The sequence below is a fragment of the Vipera berus genome (genome assembly GCF_964194415.1).
Source record: "Vipera berus genome assembly, chromosome: 2".
Classification (NCBI taxonomy): domain Eukaryota; kingdom Metazoa; phylum Chordata; class Lepidosauria; order Squamata; family Viperidae; genus Vipera; species Vipera berus.
Genome location: NC_138203.1, coordinates 167,907,512 through 167,929,104, shown reverse-complemented (window position 1 = coordinate 167,929,104; position 21,593 = coordinate 167,907,512). Strand labels below are relative to the sequence as shown.

Here is a 21,593-nt window from a genome sequence, read left to right as displayed (position 1 = left end):
AACTCCCAGAATTCCTGAGCAAGCCTGGCTTGCTCAGGAATTCTGGGAATTGAAGTCCACAAGTCATAAAAGAGCCAAGGTTGCTTACCCCTGTATTCTAGGCCAACCTTCTTCAACCAGGACGCTTCTTGATGTGGTTGACTCCAGCCTTCCATTTTCAGATAGATTTCCCATTCTCCCACACACATTTGAAGGGCAGAAATTTGAGGAAAATTTCTGAGATTCTTGATGCTCAAAATTTACATTGAAAAACATAAATTTAGACTTTTTTCATAAAACAATAGTGGAAGAATTCAGCCCATGTTTTCCATGCTGGATTGTGGCCTTCAATTGTCATGATGATTATCACTTGTATTATGTTGTGAGTCTTTGAAGCAATTCTGTAACCTTGCAATAATGTTGTAAGTAGGTCTGAATTACACAAAGCATGTAACTTAGTCTATGATTTTATATTATTTATCTGGAAGAAAATAAGTGCATTCAGATAATTTATGGCACATGACAACACTGAGTTACAGATTTCCTGATTCAGATCTTAGTATCATCATCTCTTCCGTCTCTACAGTATTTGCAGCTAGTGTCTTATTCCTGAATTCTTCCTCTGTGCCTTGAAATTTTGGTAAAAAAAAAAAGTGTCAGGGACCTGAATCCAAATAATAGCAAATCCTATATAATGACCTGAATTACCATCAAAACATTGAATTCAACAGAATATTTCAATATTATTGGTCAGAAGTGAGCACTCATTTCCTCAGAGAGCTCTTAAAAGATCATTTCCTCTGAAAAACTTAGTGAACTGTGACTGACATTAAATAACCTTATTAATTCATAATCCACAGTTCATTAATTCACAAAGTATAATTAATTAATTATTGAGTTCTCAGTTCATAATGTGTCATTTGTAAGAAGGCTTACAATTTGCACATTAATGGCATTCATTTAAGAAGACACAGTTTCAGATTAGGTGTTTTTATCCAGTTCCCACAAGTATATCCATTTGGTCTGCAACTTTACAAAACCTATTCAAATGTCTAGAGTCTATTCTCATGACATGTGGAGCTTGTGTCTGTAACAGATAGACCTTTAATCTGCAGGACAAGCTGATGCGATTGAACGTTGTTTCATTAAAGAAAGGGTGCAGTTGTATGAAATTTGATGGGAAAGTTTTAAGGTATCTTTTCTCCCTGTCAAATACCCACTTTGTGTACACAATTTTGTGTGAGGAGCAATTAAATAATATGAGCCTCTGCCTGGCATCTGAAGTGGTAAACTTCAAACATGCATTTATAGCTTGATTGGGCCAACATCAGTAGCCAACATCCTGTGACACATTATCACCTGATACTTAACTGCATCTTAGACCTGTAGTTTATTCAGCAGCTATTTCTGAGATTTGCTTCCACTGGAATTCCTAAAAGACAAACCAGTTTCCTTCAGTAGTGCTGCCACAATGGTGTGTAAATCAAGATGGAATCCAGTTTAACTTTGTCAGACAAAATTTAAAGCCCAAAGAAGATCTGCACATACAATTCTCCTTGTCCAAGGGTACAGCAAAGCCAGGAGATTTTAAGAAAAGAGAAATCTGTCACAGCAAGTATGCATTGCAGAAGCCCTAGGATCTCATTTGGTAGGCAAATACAAGAAACCATGAAGCTCTGGGGATCTTGTGATCAGAACTTTTTAGATTTTCAGATCCTTTTCCTTTCCTATCCTGCAGATTGCTTGCTTGCTTGATTTATTTATTTAGCTTGTATGGGTATATGAATGTCTTAGCCCAGAAGTCCCCACCTTTTGGGGCACCAGGGACCAGTTCCATGGAGAAAAGTTTTTCCATGGACTGGAGGGGGCGTGGTTTTGTGTGCTGCCTCCATCCCACGGATGGGGCTTTGCTTGTTTGTGCGGACCGGTTGCTGGCATGCCACAGTCTGGTATCAGTCCATGGACTGGGGATTGGGGACCCCTGTCTTGGCCAACTTCCTTAAAATGTACCTTTAATTTCTGGTAGAAGAATAGTGTATAGTTGCTGTAGATGTAGCTTTCATTTTAGACAAGCTCGGACAAAATGTACATTCCTTCCTCTCCTATAGTACACTCATTTCAAGAAGGGAAAGCTGTATGTACACAAAGCCAGATCCTCCAACCCCTCCTTCTGGTAGACATATACCAAATTTGGCCCTTTTAAAACGAAAGTGATAAATCCAAACGAGAAAAGCAAAGGACTATCATTGTTCTTTCTGGAAGCCTCAGAAAGTTATTGCTAGAACATAACTAGCATCTTCTTGTGTTTGAAGAAATAGATAACCAGTCAATCCAAAAATTTGTGTTAGATTTTTTTTCCTCCTGCGTGTTGCTCAATTAAGCATTCATCTTTGGGAAAGTTTGAGGCAGCCATTTAGGAGGGAAGGGAGGAGTAAACCTTTGAGGAGGAACTTGGACAAGAGATACTGTAACACAGAGATAGAAAAAAATGGGAGAAAGATAAACTCCAAATAACCTCATATTAACTTTATTTAGTATAAGACGGGACAGAGAGACACCTTGACAGGCTTTCAAGGTTATATGACTGTATCCTACAACTATCAAGTATTGTTATTGCTACTGGTAACAATCAAGTAGCATTGCTGATATATCCTGAACTGTCTGTTTTTTGACCTAGCTTATTTGAAGGGCTGACAGAAAGAGAGATGAGAAGTCTGGAAAAAAATGTAATGTATGAATTGGTGGAAACAAATATGGTTTGCAAGATTCAAAAGACACAGAAAGGCAATAGTGTTCCTGCAAACCAGTGTAAGTGGTCTTCCTTTTATTTCCTGTAATTTCTTTATGACTTTTTTCTTACACTTTTTCTGTTCTCTTTACAACACTGCATACTCCAAAAATAAATAGCACAATGGATATGCATGTAACTGGTTAAGGACAGTTGGCATAAATTATACTTCTATTGCAAATATATCATGAAGTTCTAGCAAACACTTCTGCATGATGAAATTAATACATAGTAGAGGAAGCTACATAGATATCTATCCGATCAGGAATTAATCATCTAAGTTTAGGGGGGAAAAAAGAGAATTACAACCTAGATCATTGCACAGCATAATTTATTTATTTATTTATATTAGATTTATATACCGCCCCTCTCCCGAAGGAGTATGTCAGTGACTAAGAGCAGAGACAACAGTGGTCAGATCCCAGGAGGTCTGGCACAAGGAGCATGTTGTGGGTTCCATTAATCAAGGACCTTAGTTTGGCTGGATCAGGAGAGGAGCCTTTTCTGCAATGGCACTTACCCTCTGGGACATCATTCTCCACAAAGTGAGATTGGCTCCAACTCCATTAGCCTTCTGGGAAGTACTTACCGTAATATTTGGTTCTACCATCAGGCCTAGAGATACCATGGAAGTATGAAGCCTGTTACATGGTTGGATAGTGAGTAGTTTAGAATGCACTCTCCCCTTTTTGTTATTGTAGCTTTTAACTGTTTAAACTATGTTTTAATGTTTCTGGATTTAATTATCTTGTTTGGCTTTGCTTTTAATTGTGTGCGATCCAATAAAATCCTTGGAGGCAAAAGAATCAGAAGGTTCACAGGTAATAATTAAATAAAAATCAATATGTTTATAAGAAGTTATTTATGATGCTACTAGAAATGAAGTGCAAAAATGTGGCCTGCCAGTTTTCCTGTTAATATTGGAGTTTGGGGAAATTTTACAGGGCAAGAGGAATGCCTTAGCTTTTGCCAGCAATGAAAGAGTCCATTAGATTAAGATGAGCAGCTATAAAAATGGAATATATAAATAAAAAGGCACCAATTTCACCCTAGGAAACTCCTGAAACTCTTTCCCTAAAGGCTCTGGTCCCTGTCATTTTTGGAATAAGGCCCTTCACGGGTTACACAAAACCTTGTAGGGGCCTTGACACTCCCGATTTGAATCCTGTCTCCTCCAGAATGCAAAGCAGTTGACATGCTGTTTGCTCTGTCCCCATTCTCTTCCTTCCATTTTTGTTTTCATAATTAAGCTAAAATACTGATTTTGTAGGAGAGTGGTGTCAAATCCATGGTGGCAAAAAAAAATCAAAAGAAATCTAGGTATTTTATTAAAAGGCAAATGTTTCTGTGAGCTGCAGGTAGGACTGAGTGACATACAAAGTTCCAATAGAAGAGTAGTTATTTATAGCTCAGGGTTTAACTGTGGGGTCCTTGGTGTTTTCCGAGTTTGGTCATTGGCTTGCAGATATTTGATTACCTAATTAGGTATTAACATCAGTGCAAGCTGAGTTTGGAGTTTGCTCCGTTTATATATAGTAGCTTGCCCTACCAGTTTTAGTATGGGTATGGTTTTCTCCTCGGTAGTTCCTTGGTTAGGATATAGTTTTCTGCTTTTTTATTGTTTGCTTGGTGTTAATCCCTACTTATCTGGGTGTTGGCTGCTGGAGATGTGTTCTGCTCTTTTTCTTATCTTTTGTATTGTCTCTTTTGAATGGTGCGTAAATATGATTTATTTCTATGTGGCAATTGATGACTGGTTTGTCTAAATGTCAAGCTTCCAGGAATTGGAACAATGAGCAAATTCCACACTCACTCATACTGAAGATGATCCAACGTTATTGAGGGAGACTGTTGTCTGAGTACAAGCCTAGATGTTTTTAAGTGCATGTTCAGTGTGTTCTTTTATACATCCAACAAAAATAAATAGCTAGGAGGTGGATAAGCCCATCTTGCAACTCTGGAATACAAAGAACAACCACCTTGTAACAATGGCAGAGAACATTAACTATCTTGCAGCACTAGATCCCTGAATCACACCATATCGACCTTTCCACAAACAAGTCCATAGATGAGTAACATCAGAACTCTTTTGTACATGTTGTACTCACGTAGCGTGTCTGGGAGCAGTTTGGAACTCGCATGGTCAAAACAACCAACAAAAAAGAAAATATATCGGTCCAAACAGCTTTATAACTTTTTTTTTTTAAAAAAAAAAGGCGCATGCGTGTTTTTAAAAAGTGCCCCCTTCCTTTAATATTATATTTCCGTTCTTCCTTTTTCTTCAAAAGATCTCAGAACGGCATGTTACAGATCTGTCTCATTCATGTAGATCAGGGGTCTTCAAACTTGGCCCTTTTATGACTTGTGGACTTCAACTCCCAGAATTCCTCAGCCAGCATACGCTGGCTGAGGAATTCTGGGAGTTGAAGTCCACAAGTCATAAAAGGGCCAAGTTTGAAGACCCCTGATGTAGATTAAAGCCGTGAAAGAGTTCCCGCCAAGGTCACCCAAAGGATTTCCCCCTCCACCGTCCCGATTCAGCCGGAACAAAAGTTATCCTCCACTCATACAAATGCCCGTTTCGTAGTTTTTCATCCTTGCCTCCAATGTTGTCCCCGTCGCTGATTCCCTTTCAATCCCTCCCCGTACCCACCTCACGTCGTACAGAAAGGGCTGCTGCGGGAGGTGGGCGACCTATGGCCGGGCACGAAGCGCCAGCCAGAGGGGTGTGTGTGAATGTACTTTGCACTTGAAAGGGGAGAAAGGCGAAGAGCCCCCCCCCCTCAGGCAAACGCGGCTGTCTTGTAGCCTTGACGAGCCCTATTGGCAAGGATAAAGCTTGTAAGCCGCCCTGAGTCTTCGGAGAAGGGCGGGATATAAATGGAATTAAAATAAATAAATAAATAAATAAATAAATAAAATAAAGGAGGTGGGTGGGAGGCTCGTCAGACGTTCAAGCAGCGAGTTCTTTTCTTCTCCGGGATGCCTCGGTCCCCGTCAGTCCGTCTCTCGCCCTCCCTCCCTCCCTCCCTCTTTCCCATCCTGGGATTTACAAAGCTGGCCGAAACGCCCGCCTCGCCTTCTCGGCAACGGTTCTCAGCGATCCGGGTTGCCTTCCCCGGCCCCGCCCCTTCCCCCTCCCCGCCCGCGCGCGGGCGCGCGTGTGTCCGCGCTGTGCGTGCTCGCGCCCGCGGTCTGCAGGGTTTCTCAACTCTGCCGCCTTCTTCGCCGGGCTCTTCCTTGCTCTCCTCCCACGCCCTCCCCCCTTTGCCCGCCGCCTGGAATGAAGATGGTGGCGAGCGTCCGGGTGCAGAAGCTGGTTCGCCGGTACAAGCTGGCGATCGCCACGGCGCTGGCCATCCTGCTCATCCAGGGCCTGGTGGTGTGGAGTTTCAGCAGCCTGGAGGAGGACGATCGGGGAAAGGTGAGGGGGAAAGGCAGAAAGCAGAAGCGGGAACCTGCGGGGATTTGCATCGCGCGGGAGAGCTACTATCTCCCGGAGAAGGGAAGAAGGCTGGCGCCGGGGAAAAGTGGGCGCTGGAGGGTCGGGGCGGGATCGGTGCCAAAAGCTGCCGATGGACTTTCCCGTCTGGGGCTGGGAGAGCGGGAGACCTAGCGGCGGCGCAGCGGTCAGCCCTGATGTACGGGTAAATGGTGCTCTCTGGAGTGGAAAGGCGTCCGTCCGCTCTCGGAGGCGTGCGGGTGTTGATGCCTTCGGGTCAGGCGTCACTAGTGCGTGAAGAACCGAGCGGGGTAGAGGTGATGGACGGGAGCGGAGTACTTTGCCACGGGGAATTGCACTGGGGAAGTGGGAGAGGGACCGAAAAGCAAGGGCCGCCCGGACGATCGAGATAGGATAACGGGGATGGGGTGGGGGGAGAATCCATATAGTTTTAGGAGTGGATAATTCGTGTGGCAAAAGCAGGGCTGAATCTTGGAATTGGCCTTTGGAAAAAGAAGAAGGACAGAGCGGCGAGGATTCGCGTACCGTAGCTGTTTCTCTGAAGGAGGACTGGGAGCTGTTTCCCAAAACCTCAGAGTCTCGTGAAGTTACTGTAATTGGAGCCTGGAATGAATGCAACCGAGACGTTGGCTTGGTCTTGCGGATGGGAGACCGCGCTTCTTTGTACGCCCTCCGAGAAAACTTGGTGTGGCGATCTAGAGGCATGTAATAATACCGAGCAGTTTGCAGATTTCCCTATGGATCCTTCTGCAATTAAGAAAAATGGATTATGAAGACGAAATGCAGAAGGGTGGATGGAATGTGAGATGGTGTTGCAGCCGGAGGGAATAAAGGGATGTTAAGTGGTGTTAAATCATCATTAAATACAGTACAGGAAAAATGGAAAATATCGGAAAAATTGACAGATAAATCCTCTACTTCAAGACTGTGTTGCATGTTAAAATTGCTCTGAGTTGCTCTGTGATGCTACTATATTATGAGCTATATCTATATATGGATTTTATTTTTGTCACTCTGTAGCATACAAAGAATTTTTTTCGGCTTGGTTATTTCCACTGGGCATGGCAAAAATAATCTCACCCCAGGAGGTGAGCTGCTGCTGGATCTTCTATCTAGACAGTAATCAAACTACTGACAGAGAACAGGGCCTGCATGGGGGAGGGAGGGGGAGTATCCAGAGCTTCAGGACAGAGACTAACAGCTTAAGCCCTACTATTCACCATGTAGAAATATAGTAGCCCAGACAGGGAAATATTTCAAGGAGGAGAAAAGCAAAACAGGTGTAATTCATGCTAGGCCCTCGATAAATTATTGTGCCTGGTTCTATCTACATTAGCATGTTTTTTGTTCTTCACCGAGTTTCAAACTAAAGTTGGTTTGGCATTTTCTTTCAGTCACATTCAGGATATATATACTTGCATTCAGAGTTCTGAAAGTACATTGAAAAATTCACAGCAAAGGTCAACATAGCCACCTCAAGTTTATTGAAGAAGTAAAGCAAAAATAGTAATAATGCATGCCATTTTTTTGTTTCTTTCATTGAGTTAATAAATATTTGTGGGGACGGGAAATATCCTTGGACGTGAATTGAGAAGCATCAACTTGGAATAACTTAGAAATGTTCATTTTGTTACATATGAGAATTTGGAAATTGGGTCACGCTAAGTCATTCCATAATTTTCAACGTGCCTTAAGTTGAACAGATGTGTGTCTGTGTGCATGTGTGTGTGTATAATTAAAATAAAGTAGTTATGACGAGTTTAATCCTGGTAAAGACATTCAAGCACCTGAAGAATTTGAATTACTTGTTGCTGTGAAGTTCTCCAATATTCGTTCCTAATTTGTGTTCTTCAGATTTTTGCATTTTCTCCCCTGATTTTAATATAGTAGTGCAGCTTTTTCAAAGCTGTATTGGTTGCGGAATATTCGAGTTATATGGTGAGATACATGTACTGTTTTTCCAGGTATATAAAATAGCGTGGTTGTTTGAGATGGGCTTGATCCTTCTTATAAGGCCTACTATAAGAATTGTTAATATGCTTTTGCCGTCACATGTGACAGACTAATTATGAAGAGATTTGTGTTTGGCTTTTCTGTTTGGAAAATCAAAAGTTATGGGTGACTTAAGAACGCATCCTCTAAAAAACAAAGGAAAAGTCTCCAAACCCCTTATCATAGTTGAGTACTTTTCTGCTGGAGATAATCTTGATTTACGACCAGTCGTAAATAGCCATCATCTCTCTCTCTCTCTCTCTCTCTCTCTCTCTCTCTCTCTCTCTCTCTCTCTCACACACACACACACACACACACACACACACACACACACACTGATGCTGCAACAGTTTTAAATACATGCCAGTTGCCAAGCACCCAAATTTTCTTCCCGTAACAGTGGGGATGCTGCAATGGTCATAAGTGCGAGGGCTAGTTGCAAGTCACTTTTTTCATTGCCTTTGTAACTTTGAGCAGTTGCTAAAGGAACGGCTGTACGTTGAGGACTTCATATACTTGTCTTCAGATTCTGTGACTTTCAGAAGCACAAAGTATTGCTTGGCAGTTAAATTAAAACTGCCATATAAGAAGAAGGAACAAATATTGCTTCTTAATTAAAATTAAATGCAACTGAAGAAGCCATAGAAATCAAACTTCCGGACAAGAAGTTCTGCCATTGTGACAGCCACCAGTTATGTGGATGCAGTCGGGTAGTAATCCACATAACTGGTACCCTCTGTTGCATTAGCAGCTTTGCCCTACCTGGCGCTCTCCATATGTTTTTACTACAAATTGCGTGTCAGTGGGGCAGTCACTGGGGATTATGAGAGTTGAAGTCTAGCACATCTGGAGAGCAAAAGCTGGTCAAGGATCTTCCAATTAGAGAACAAGTTAAGTAGGTTATACAAAAGGTAAATTAGTCATATTGGTTGGGCCTGAAAAGGCAGTCTTGGGGAATATATGCTTCACACTCTGGGCTTAATTAATTGACTTTGGACTAAACAATCCTACAGTAAAGCTCCCCTAAGACTGTTATTTCAGAAGAATGTGATAAAAAGTAATATTCAACCTGGCAACCTTTGGGCTAAAGTTTCATCAGTCCTAGCAAGCATGGGCAAGAGCTATGTCCAAAATATGCTGGCTTTCTCAAATCAACTCATCTAGTCTGCCTGTTATTTTAATATTAGAGCTTTTTTAAAAGTCCAATTTGGTGTCTTGCCATCTGCTGTGCTAGAGGGTCACTTTCAGTGTTCTACCAAATAAGAGACACATTTGCCCTATGGAGCTGTTAAAATGGCTGGCAAATCCTTCTGTATTGATCCTTCTGTGAAAATATTTTTATGGAACTGCTTTCACGTCTGTTACCTCTTCTTCTTAGATGCTCAGGAGCTTTCTGGTTTTTTTCTCTTTTTCTTTTAGCGGACCCTAATATCAACAACAAAATTACTTACTGTTGTGATTCATCTTGTTGAACACGTCAGAATATTCTAAAGCAGTGTTTCTCAAACTTGGTAACTAAAGGTTGTGTGTACTTAAGGTGCTGGCCTAGACACTGGGAGACTGTGAGTTCTAGTCCCACCTTAGGTCTCAAAGCTGGCTGGATGATTTAGGTCAGCCTAGTTCACAGGGTTGTTGTGGGAAAATAGGAGGAAGAAGAAGTATTGTCTGGGTGTTGGCTGCCTTGAGTTACTTATAAAAGCAGGAAATAAATATTTTAGATTGTGGAATACCGTAATTTATTTTTGTTATCTGAAAGGGTTTATGTGTCTTCTCATTCAAGTGAAGACATGGAAGCCATCCCTCCTAAGATTTCTATTTAGTCACTTTATTGACCAACCCAGTATTCTTTTGAAAAATGCAGTAGCTACATTATCATGTAAATTAAAACAGGCTAAAAAAAGAGAAGTTAGTATAGATTTAATCAAGCCAATATAGAACTGTGATTCACAGTGCATATAAAATAATTAATCCAAAAGATGATGATTCTATTTTTCTTTGCAGGGAGGGTGGTGTTATGTAAATAAATTAGAGGCTTATCTTTTATCTGCTATGATTTTATCAGGTTTTGATTGGATGGTTCCTTAAGGGACTTCTGACAAAAAATAAATTCCCAGTGTTTAGTTACTGCTTCTCTGGAAAAAATATCCATTAAGCCAATTACATCCTAAAATGTAATTTTAGTCAATTGCAAGCAAGATGACCTATTGATTTGGGGGCTGTTGGATAGTAGTTGGAGAAGTGATACTATAGTCTTAAGTGTGTGTGCTCTTGAACTTAATGGAGTTTACTGTTGTACTTGACAGAGGAGCGCAGCTTGAATGAACAGTGAAGAATTCAAAGGCTCTCCTGGTCATACTCCAAAAGTCAGTTGCCAGTTGAAACTGAACTCCCAATTCATGGCTCCTTTATTTCAGGAGAAATCCCACTGATTGTATTATGAAGATTCAGGAGCGGCAGTCTTTGTGCATCTTGATATTGAAATATAAAAAAGAAACCAGCCTTTCCCAACACACCTTTTATCTCTTTGTGACATATGAAAGCATCAATGGTTGCCTGCAAGCGCTATGTGACTCCCTAAAGAGACAATTAGTTGCAAAACGGGTCATTCAAACCACGCCTTTTAAAGCAACAGTTTGGGGTTTTCTGTTTTCCGAAAATTCTGCTGCCCTTCCTGATTTCTTCAAGTTCTGTTTGAAGACAAAGGCTTTTGCTTAAGTAGTGTTTGTATGGCCTACCTTAAGAGTGAAATTGGAAGCTGTTGTGGGCTGTGTTGTTCAGGAACAGAAATAGGAGTTCTGGAAGAAAAGGAAAAGAAGATGAACTTTTTAAAGCAATCGTTTAAAGCAGTGGAAGGCCCGGAAGCTGTGCCTTGGGTGGGACCACATCAATATCATGGGTGGGGCTGAGTTTCTAGAGGTTTCCATTGTTTTAATTTTAGAGCTCTTAACTCTCTTCCTTTCATGCTTTCTCATTTCCAGTGTATAGGGAGTCCTTGACTTATGACCACAACGGAGTAGAAAAATTTCTGTTGGTAACCGAGATATTTGTTACCTGAATTTTGTCCCATTTTATGACCTTTCCTGCGCTTGTTGTTAAGTGAATCACTGCAGTTATTAAGTTAGTAACACAGTTGTTAGGTGAACCTGGCTTCCCCATTGACTTTGCTTGTCAGAAAGGCGGGTAGGGTGATCACATGACCTGGGACACTGCAACGGCCCTCCAGGTGTCTGAATTTTGATCCTGTGACCATGGGGACGCTGCAGCGGTCCCATGTGTGAAAAACGGTTATAAGTCACTTTTTTCAGTGCCATTGTAACTTCTAATTAAATGAATTGTTGTAAGTTGAGGACTGCCTGTAGCAGGAAACTACTGTCAGCGTTCAGCAAAGCAGTAAGGATGGCTCCCGCCCCTGTTGCTAGCAATCATGATGGAGGGGGCATGGAGGATCAGGAGCAAGGGAGATGCATCCCTGCTCCAGAATGTTGCATTTAACAAATACTTAAAGAGTCCAGATATCATCATGGTGGGTTGGGGATGGGATGGTAAGGGATGAGGTGGTAAGTGGTGTCTTTCTCCTAGATTGTACATTGTTCGTATAAAGGAACTACTAGGAAGTGTATTAATTTGCAAAAAAACCCACCATACTTTATAAGTCACCAATATAGCATATATGTATACATAGTTCCATTGTTGAAACAAGAGGATGTTCTTTTAAAAAGCAACGTGAAATAGAATGTAAACAGGCTTCATTCTAAAGCATACATTCAAGAAATAAAGTCCTTTAAATTCATGTGGCACTTCAAAGTAAACATGGTTGCATTCCAGCTGTGGGGTCCTCAGTTGCTTGAAGTGTTTCTTGGTTGCACTGTTTTATTTAAAACATCCACTGAGAGTTCAAATCGGAGAGATGAGAAACATCTCTGTGAATATTTTATGCTAATTTTATTTATATATATGAATGTCTCCTAAAAGGAAATTAGAAAATTGCATTAACTTTACAACCTGACATGTTGAACAGAGAGCATTCCAAAAAAAGAGCGGGGACAATTCAGTCTTAACAAGATACCTCAACACCTCTACACTGGTTATATAAAAACAACAATTACATGTTAATACAGGCAGTCCTCGACCTTCGACAGTTCATTTAGTGATGGTTCAAAATTACAACGACACTGGAAAAAGTGACAGGATTGCTTCTCACACGAGTGCTGCGGCATCCCCATGATCAGGTGATCAAAATTCAGACGCTTGGCAACTGACTCATATTTACAGCGGTTGTAGTGTCTCAGAATCATGTGATCATCTTTTGCAATCACTTAACCGCTCTGGCAAGAAAGGTCGTAAAATGGGGCAAGACTCACTTAACAAATACCTCACTTAGCAACAAAATTTTGGGTTCCATTGTGGTCGTAAATCAAGGGCTACCTGTACTTTGTTGGTATTCCAGTTCATATATTTGGGGCAAGCCTGGAATACTTGCTCCTGGTATCTCCAGACTAAAGCACAGAAAATCCAGCAGGCAGCAGGAAGGAATTTTCTAAAATGCTAAACTTACTAAGTACCAAAATTCTTCTTAAAATTGGTGAGTGCCTGACATAATGTGCAGGGAGAATCATGTAATGGTGAAGAGTGTTGCTCTTCATTCTATACAATTTGAGTAAAAACTGTTTCCATCCCCCACAAGAAAAGGATTTTTTTTTAGACTCTTACATTTCGACTTAGAATTTGGATAACTTCTCATCCAGTCTGTAACTCACCAAAAAGCAGCTTATGTGCTGTTTCAGAACATAATCTGCGACTCAGGGAAGTCCCTTTTCCCTTAGCCTTCATGGCTGAGGATAATAATTGCTAATGCTTCAGAAATCAGAAGCGGAGGATCTTTAGCTTTTGGGGTAGCTAGGGTGTGGAACAGTCACAGTTCGTACGCTTTATTTATTTTTTACAGTATTTTGTAGTTGGGGGGATTGAAGCTTCAGAGAGACATGTAATGGCTGGGGTGAGAATTGACTTAATTATCTAGAGTCTGTAGGTTGAAACTTCTAAAAACTCTCTCAGGCACAGAAAGGAATAACCAGAGAAGGGATTAGCAGTTCTTTTATTGTTAGGTAGTGTGACATCTCTGTGGAAAGAAATACAAATTCTGGAAGCCAGGCTTTCTGCATTTCCTTGCTAAACTTTAGGTTCCAGCTGATATATGGTAGTAGCTGATCTCGGGATCCCTGCTTTCAACATTGGATTGGCCTGTGATTCTTTTGTGTACAAAACCTTCTTTTGTACATGCTTCAGTTTCTCTTCTGGCAAACCCAAGTACATTTTAGGTAGAATCCACACAAAAAAATATAATATCTGAATGAATCTGTTGGTAAATAAATCTGTTGGTTTTTCAAAATATCCTTAAAGCCCAATCTCCAAAAAATTGTGAATATGATAGAAGAAATCATTTCGTACCATTATTCAATGGTATTTGACTGTTCTTAGAGTTCATTTAAAATAAAATGTGACATGGATCAAAATATGTGCCCAAATGTTGGCTACTGCATGACAGAACTTAATTTTCAGCTTCTGTTTATATACACATAGATCAACATCAGACTAGGGACAGTGGCAGGCATATGGAAAGTTATGTTCGCAGCCAGGGGATTGGGACAACGAATGAGCTGGGTAGAACAGAACAGAAGTAATTACTATAAAAATTATTGCTTACTGGATCAGTCTGGAAAAAGCCCCAGATACTATGCATTGCATCCCTCAAATGTCTAGTTGTGCAAACAAAAGAGGAAAGGAAGAGGGATCCCTTTTTGATCATGAGCCAAAGAATGAAACAATAAAATGTTGATTTTCTTAGGAATAATATATAAGCCATATTTTCTTGGTTATATTTTAAATTACCATCATTCTCCTTGTCTTAGATACTAAACCCTTTTATTCCTATCCCCACTTGAAGTCAGTATTTTAAAAAGTATCACCTTACGTTATTGTGTATGCAACAAGCTAGAGATACAATGAAATACGGGACCTACAGTGGAAGACTAGATTATAAACTTACCTGAACTTGCAGAAATAGCGACGCTGACCAGTTTGGTCAGAGGAAAAATGATAAAAGGCTTTTCGGAAACACTGGAAACCTTATGGGGACTTTTGGTTGAAACAAGAAAAATCAGATTGATAATGTTGGGACTTGGAGATTTAAAAGGACAAAGAGATTGGGGGAAAGCTTAAGATGATAATTACTTGATAGATAGGAGGGCAGAAGGCATACTAGCATGCTTTTTTATTTCTTTGTTTAATTTCTTATGTCCTTTCTTGGGTCTGTATATTTTTACTATGTTGAAAATTTCTAAATTAATAATAATAAAAAAATCTCTTCTGACCCCTATGCAGAAGAGTCTTCCTCAATCTCGGGTCCTATACCAGAGAAGAGTTTGAGGGTTGTGCACGTTACCTTAGCTGTTCCTAGCACTTTTCTGGACAGAGAATGACAAAGTTGTTCCTGGAATCTGTTGGAGCTTCTCCCCCAACCTAGGGTATTCACAGATCCATGTGTATGGCATTGAGCCATAGGCTTTCCTATAGTATATCCAAGTTTTGCTCAGATTACTCTTACTAGACCTTGAATCTTGGGCAATTGCTGTATCTGTGAACAACTGGCGTTTTGAGCCCCTGGTGTTTTTCCCAATGTTCTTCTGAGCTGTGCCCATATGAAAGCTATGATGCCCAGTAGGACTTTCCATGTTGTGTGGAGGCAGGTTATTGGCTGGTAGTTAGAAAGTGTTGTTCCCAGACTTCCGGTTTTGCATTGCAGTGAGACGGGACCCAAGAAGGCAGAGCTCTGCCTTCCGTGACCAATTTTGCCCTGCTAGGAGCAAAAAGGGCCTAAAGTCACCCCGAAGAGGCGATGAAGAAGGAGGGGTGCCTTGTCAATCACAGAGAGACGTTGGTCTCTCCCTTCGATCCAAGAAAACCCTCTAAACTGGCAGGGGAAAGACCGGCCACACCGCTGCGGCCGGCCATTAACTGCTGACAACCAAAGAACAAAAGCTTTAATAAGCACATCGTAAACAGCATGTTTGTACTGGTGAGAATATTGATCCTTTCTTTACTATTTTACAACTGAATTATCTGGGAAAGTCTCCCAAGAAGCTTAAAACCTCTGGATGTGAACGGAAGCGGCGTTTTAAATTTTGTATGGGGGACAGAAATACACAATACTGAAATGAAAGTAATACAGAACTACAGTTTTGATAAATCTGAGAACTGAGATAATTGTTAAGATTTTCCCTTTGGGGAAAAAGCTATTGAGATGAAATATAAGAAATAAGACATCAGTCATTTGTTTTAACAGTGGACAATGTACTTTGGATGAGATCTAGTGGTGGATTTGAGTACAGCACTATAACTAGCTCCTTGACTGCTTGGTGACTTTCAGCTCAAGAGAGAACAGTTGGCAATAAAGGAAAATATTTTGGCATATTTATCATCCTGACCTTCATGGACTATAAATACCTACTGGGCTTGGACTTTTAATCTCAAGAGCCAGAGGGAGAGAAAGAAAAATTTGATTTTTGAATATGTCTGGCTGCAGGGAGGTTGAATGTTATGAACACTGGGGACATTGTGGATTACAACCTTGTCTGACTGATAATTTTCAGGATACTTGAGAGAAAGGGTTATATAAAATATTGCTATTAGGATTGGATTATAAAGGCTATATACAAATACCAGAAAACTAGAGGAAATTTTGTTCCAGTCTTACTGAGACTGGTGATACTACAGGATTTCTGGAAATGATGCCTCAAGAAAAAACAAATCCCTTTCAGAAGGAAATACTCTCTATGCTACAGCAAATTCATCAAACAATTCTTGCACACAAAGAGGACAAAAAAAGAAACCATAAAGAGACTAAAAATAACCTAGATGAGGACCAAATCTCCAACTTGAAGCTACAACTAGAAAACTCCCAGACAACGACTACAAAGTATGAACAAATAAACCAGAAATCAGAGGGTGAAACTGAAGAAATGGACTTAGAGATGGAGGAGATAGGAGAAGGGAAATATGGACTGCCATACACAAATAAAATACTGCAAGACCTATCTATAACAATGAAAATACAAAAGAACCTTTACTCCTTTCTCCAAAATACACCTGATGACAAGGAAGAAGATTCTAGAAAATGGAAGATAGAGCGGGCAACGGAAATGTCTAGGGAATATGGATGGGCAGAGTTCCTCCCCAAAAATACTTTACCTAAATTGTCTTTCTCATGCCAAGCAGCTTTCACAAAAATAAAAAGAAAATTCTTGGGCAATTTAATTGCCTTGGCCTGGAAAGCTGCTTGGCAAAAAAAAAGAAAGCGAGAGATAGACTTAAAAAACAGAGAATTTCATCTATCAGAGGGGGCACTATCTCTTTAATATACCTGTTTGAATATGATTAAAAGAACGGATGATCGTTAGATATAACTAGATTTTTATAATGGAAGATATTATTTAGAATTAAAATAGCATTTTTTTTCTTCTTTTGATATGGGAAAGTTGAAAATAGGAGGATTGGTATGAATCAATTTTTTTAGCTGTATAAATATAATTAATATTGAGAAAATCATAACTGAAAAGATATTTTAAAAACTGATGGGAAATCAAACTTAATAAGAGCATGAACAACAGGATATTGATTTATGAATTAATATTATTGTTATTTCTATATTAGTAAAATATGATGAAGATAACTATATCTAATTTTGTATACATCAATAGTACTAAGAATCGTAATTGTTTAATGAGAGGAAAAGGGAAAAACATGGGGAAGAAAGGAAGATCAAAGAAAGAATACTGGATTATGCAGTACTGAATAGATTTATATTAAAGACACTAATGTTAAATATGTGAACCCCGACAACATGTTGTCTATTAAGCTCTAAAGATTGTAATTTTAAAAAATTAATAAAACCTATTAAAAAAAAGAAAGTGATGTTCCTTTGTGGGGCTCTTTCATAATCAGCACTGCCCTTCCTTGTGTTAGATATTCCAGTAGAAGCCAGCTGCTAAAAGCCAGTTCATCTATGCCAGGGCTTTTCAACAAGTGGTACGGATATTGCCTGTGGTACATTGACACCTGGCAGGTGGTACGCGACCATCCTAGAAAAATGGTAGCAGAGAAGGGGAATGAGCTGAACTGGTGGCAGCAGCACACAAGCCTGAGCAAGAGACGGCTGGAGCTGTAGGGCTGCCAGGGCTCAGTGGAAGCGCTAGGATCAGCGCCAGGCTCCAGCTGGAGCTGGGCACTGATCCTGGTGCTTCTGCTGAGCCCAGAAGAAGCGCCGATCAGCTGGAATGTTGCAGCATCTCCAGGGTCTTGTGATTTACATTCAGATGCTTGGCAACTGATTCATATTTATGACAGTCACAGTGTCCCAGGATCATGTGAAGTGACCAAAACCTGCTGCAACCACCCAGCATACGGGGGGGGGGAATAGAAACCAAACACCCCCCACCCCACCCCCGCTGCCAATCCTCAACAGAAATGCTCAAAACAATGAAAACCTCTGACAGGAGGAAGAGCGCAGCCGGGCAGGCAGGCAGGTGTCTTGCTCAGCTGTGGCTTGGGGGGGCACTTTTTTCAGTGCCATTGTAACTTCAAACAGTCACTAAGCGAACTGTTGTAAGTCGAGAACTACCTGTAGTTCATCACTTTTTTCCTTTTTTTTTTTTTTTTTGATCATCAAGTTTTCGACCCCTTGCTAGGCGACTGGTGGTACTCGGATGTCGCCATACCCTAAAAGGGGCGCAATGGGTGAAAAGGTTGAAAAGCCCTGCTCTATGCTGCTAAGTGTTCATGAATGCTGTTAGTTTCTTTAGCCAGTCAGTGTGGATTATGTCCAGACCAGATGCTGTCCAGCTCTTCATGTTCTTGACTCCCTGTTAGATGTGTACTACTGTGATGGCGACTAGTTTGTTTTCTGGGAGATATGTATATAAGCGCATAAGTATCATGTTATGTTTTACCAAGAAATCTGTCTTCTAATGAATGGCCAAGTACATCCGCAGTCCACCTGTTCTACAGGTATAGGAATCTGAGCTGTGACAGATGGTGAAGCAGAGCCATGAGAACCACCTGGGGAGCGGTAATAGCATTTTTCTTGTTGCCTGCCAAGATTGGAGCCTCTGGATGCCTTGAGGTTGTATAAGATGCTCTGTAGTTCCTTTTGCTTTTGAAGAATGTGTGGCTGCCCCTTTAGTGTAGTGAGGTGGAGCAAGCAGGGGATTTAGGGGTGGGGGGGTGGACATTTAATCCAGACACAGGCAGCGCCAGCCCAGAAATCTGCAGCACTGTATTTCTTTTCCTTTGTGATTCAAGCAGAAGAGACTTCTTTGGCATTAATGAATGCAGCAATTAGGAGCTACAGAATTCCTTAACTGGCAGCTGGTAGCAGGTGTAAAACCTGGACGGATGTGCTTTTGCCAGTCATGGTTCACATGAAGAGCTTCTGGGGAAAAGATCAGCCTACAGCTGTGTTTGGAGACACTGTTTAGAAGGCCCAGCTTTAATGCTTGGCAGGCCACGTTTACAAGAGGAACAAGGAAGAACAGCAAACAGGTGTTTTTACAGCTGGTCTTTCCTTGTCTTTCCTTGCATTGAAGGCACTTTTGTGTTGCGCTGAAGAGCACTTTTTTTTCAAAAAGAAGATGCCATGAGCTTGATCACCAGAAGGCAATCAAGAATACAGAAAGGAAAGCTTTTAGCACAGATCCTACCAGGAATTCAAGTATTTGAATAAAACAGTTTTGTTCTAGAAAGAAATTAAGGCGAATACATTCTGTGGATCCAAAGTACAAGGTCCTTGCTTGCCCAAGCTGAAAGGGAAGCTCCTTACTTTACAAAAAGATGGAACTGTCTTCTTCCTAGCAAGGATGCTTGTCGGGATGCGTGGATTGAAAGGGGAGCAAGTCTTACATTGTTTGCCTGTCTCCTTCTTTGGCTTTCACCTCCTGAGTGGAGAAAACAGGCCTGCAAATCCCTGAACAGATGGCTCCGGCTGGTGACTAATGAACTGTTATCTCTGCCTGTTCTAGCATCTCTGTAGGATGCACATTTGAAGTAGAAACCTGAGGAAGTGTTTGATCTTTGTGTTAAGCTTGTTTAGAAAACAGAACTGCTGATTTTTTTTTTAAATCCTCTGTAGGACAAGTTGATCGGTTTGATCATTGAAATGTTAAAAATTCAGTGGACGGTGTGAAAATCAGAAAGGTGCAAACACTATGGGCTAGTTTGGCTTTTAGTGCATTGTTTTCAATAGATCAGAAGTGTACTTTGTGGCATGTGTATCTCATTTGGTTGGCATTTATTTTCATCCTTCCATATTTTATCTTGGTTAGGATAAGCTTTTCTGGAATCCACAACCAGTCTTGTTCAACAGTTGTAGAAATCAACCCGTGAGCTATTGTGAGCAGCTTTTTTTTTAATTTAATTTAATTTTTTATTATTTTATTTTATTTTTTATTTATTTGCTACCCATCTCAACCACAAGCTGATTTTTCTTTTCTTTTCTTTTCTTTTCTTTTCTTTTCTTTTCTTTTCTTTTCTTTTCTTTTCTTTTCTTTTCTTTATTATTTTCTTTTCTTTTTATTTATTTGCTACCCATCTCAACCACAAGGTGATTCTGGGCAGTTTACAATATTTAAAAAAATAAAACAATACAACAATATGAATATAATAAGAGTTAAAACATTATAAAAATACAAATTATCAGCTATAAATTAAGCTAAAGGATGGGAGGGAGGGAATAAGCTGAGCATGGGGAGGGGCAGGTGGGATCTGTTATTAATCGGTCCACCACTTCAAGCATGAGGTTCCCCTACTGGAGCCCCAGGTCAAGTGGCAGAGCCAGGTCTTCAAGCTCCTGCGGAAAATCAGGAGGATCGGAGCTGACCTCACTCCTGGGGGCAAGATGTTCCAAAGGGCAGGAGGAATGGCAAAGAAGGCTCTCCTCTTGGACCATGCCAGCCAGAATTCCCTGGCTGACGGGGCCTGCACCATGCCTTCTCTGCCAGCCCAGGTGGGCCAACCTCTAGGATGAGATGGTTCCTCAAGTAAATTTGACCCATGCCATGAAGGTAGTTTAAAGGTAGTTTTCCACATTGTGGCATCTGTGAAGAGCAGCTGGCTGTCCAGGAGTGCAGCAGGACGTCTGTAGTGAGGAAGGTTTCACATGTGCTGTTATACATGTGAAGACTTCAATATAAGTCCAAATTATCAGGTTCGAGTTATTTGCACTATAATAGAGAAGATCAAATAAAGACTTAATTCTCTGGCTATGCTTCTTATAGAATAGACTCTGCATCTATCATTTACTACAGGGCTTTTCAACCTTTTCACAGATTGTACCACTTTTAGGATATGGCAATATTTGAGTACCACCAGTCGCCTAGCAAAGGTGTCAAAAACATGACCAAAAAGGGGGGGGGAAGTGATAAAGTAGTCCTTGCCTTATAACAGTTCGCTTTGTGACTTACAGAGGCACTGAAAACAGTGACTTGTGACCATTTTTCACACTTATGACCATTGCAGCATCCCCAGGGTCACATGATTTACATTTGGATGCTTGGCAACTGATTCATATTTATGATGGTCACATTGTCCCAGGGTCATGTGATCCCATTTTACAACCTTCTGACAAGCAGAGTCAATGGGGAAACCAGATTCACTTAACAATTGTGGCAAGAAAAGTAGTAAAATGGAACAAAACTTATTTAACAAATTTCTCACTTAGCAACATAAATTTTGGCCTCAATTGTGGTTGTAGGTTGAGGACTATCTGTATACCCTCCTACCACACTTTTAATGGGAAACTTGTGCCTGTTTCTCAGACATTAATCTTTGCACTGTTCTATCCTATTCTCTCCCTCCACTTGTCTCAAAGATGCCTCTCCTCTTCTCCATCTCTCTTTCTCCACCCCTTCTCTTTCCCATCGTTTTTTTTCTCTCTCCTTCTCCCACCAAAACCTCCTCTTTTTGTATCCTCTCCTCTGTTCCCCTCCTCCTTTTCTCCTCAGTGCAGCTCCAGCTGACTCCTGCCCAAGGCTATGCGTTTCTCCATCTCCCTTTCCCCATCCCCTTCTCTTTCCCCATCTTTTTTTTTCTCTCCCTTTCCCACCAAAACCTCCTCCTTTTGTATCCTCTCCTCTCTCCCCGCTCCTCATCCTTTTCTTTCCAGTGCAGCTCCAGCTGACTCCTCCTGCCCAAGCCTGCACTCTGCTCCCGGAAGCGCCAATCAGCTGGAGTCCCAAACTGATCCTGGGCACTTAGCAGAGCCTGGGCAATACTGCAGCTCCAGCTGACTCTCCCACAAGCCTGTGCAGTGCTGCCACAGCT

General features: G+C 40.9%; 2 protein-coding genes across 2 annotated transcripts in view; one reads left to right on the top strand and one right to left on the bottom strand.

Annotated features, from left to right (window-relative positions):
- HEATR9 (HEAT repeat containing 9) overlaps nt 1–3,395 on the bottom strand; it is a gene marked incomplete at both ends in the record, with an annotated part of 41,555 nt that extends 38,160 nt beyond the window's left edge. Inside the window, one exon of the mRNA XM_081319001.1 lies at nt 3,357–3,395. Coding sequence (XP_081175127.1) covers nt 3,357–3,395 — 39 coding nt within the window. The remainder of the gene's footprint in view (nt 1–3,356) is intronic.
- Nucleotides 3,396–6,049: 2,654 nt separating this feature from the next.
- The window catches only part of XYLT2 (xylosyltransferase 2), a 47,490-nt gene continuing 31,946 nt past the window's right edge, over nt 6,050–21,593 (top strand). The window contains exon 1 of the mRNA XM_081321626.1: nt 6,050–6,191. Within this exon, the coding sequence (XP_081177752.1) occupies nt 6,051–6,191 (141 nt within the window). The 5' untranslated portion in view covers nt 6,050. The remainder of the gene's footprint in view (nt 6,192–21,593) is intronic.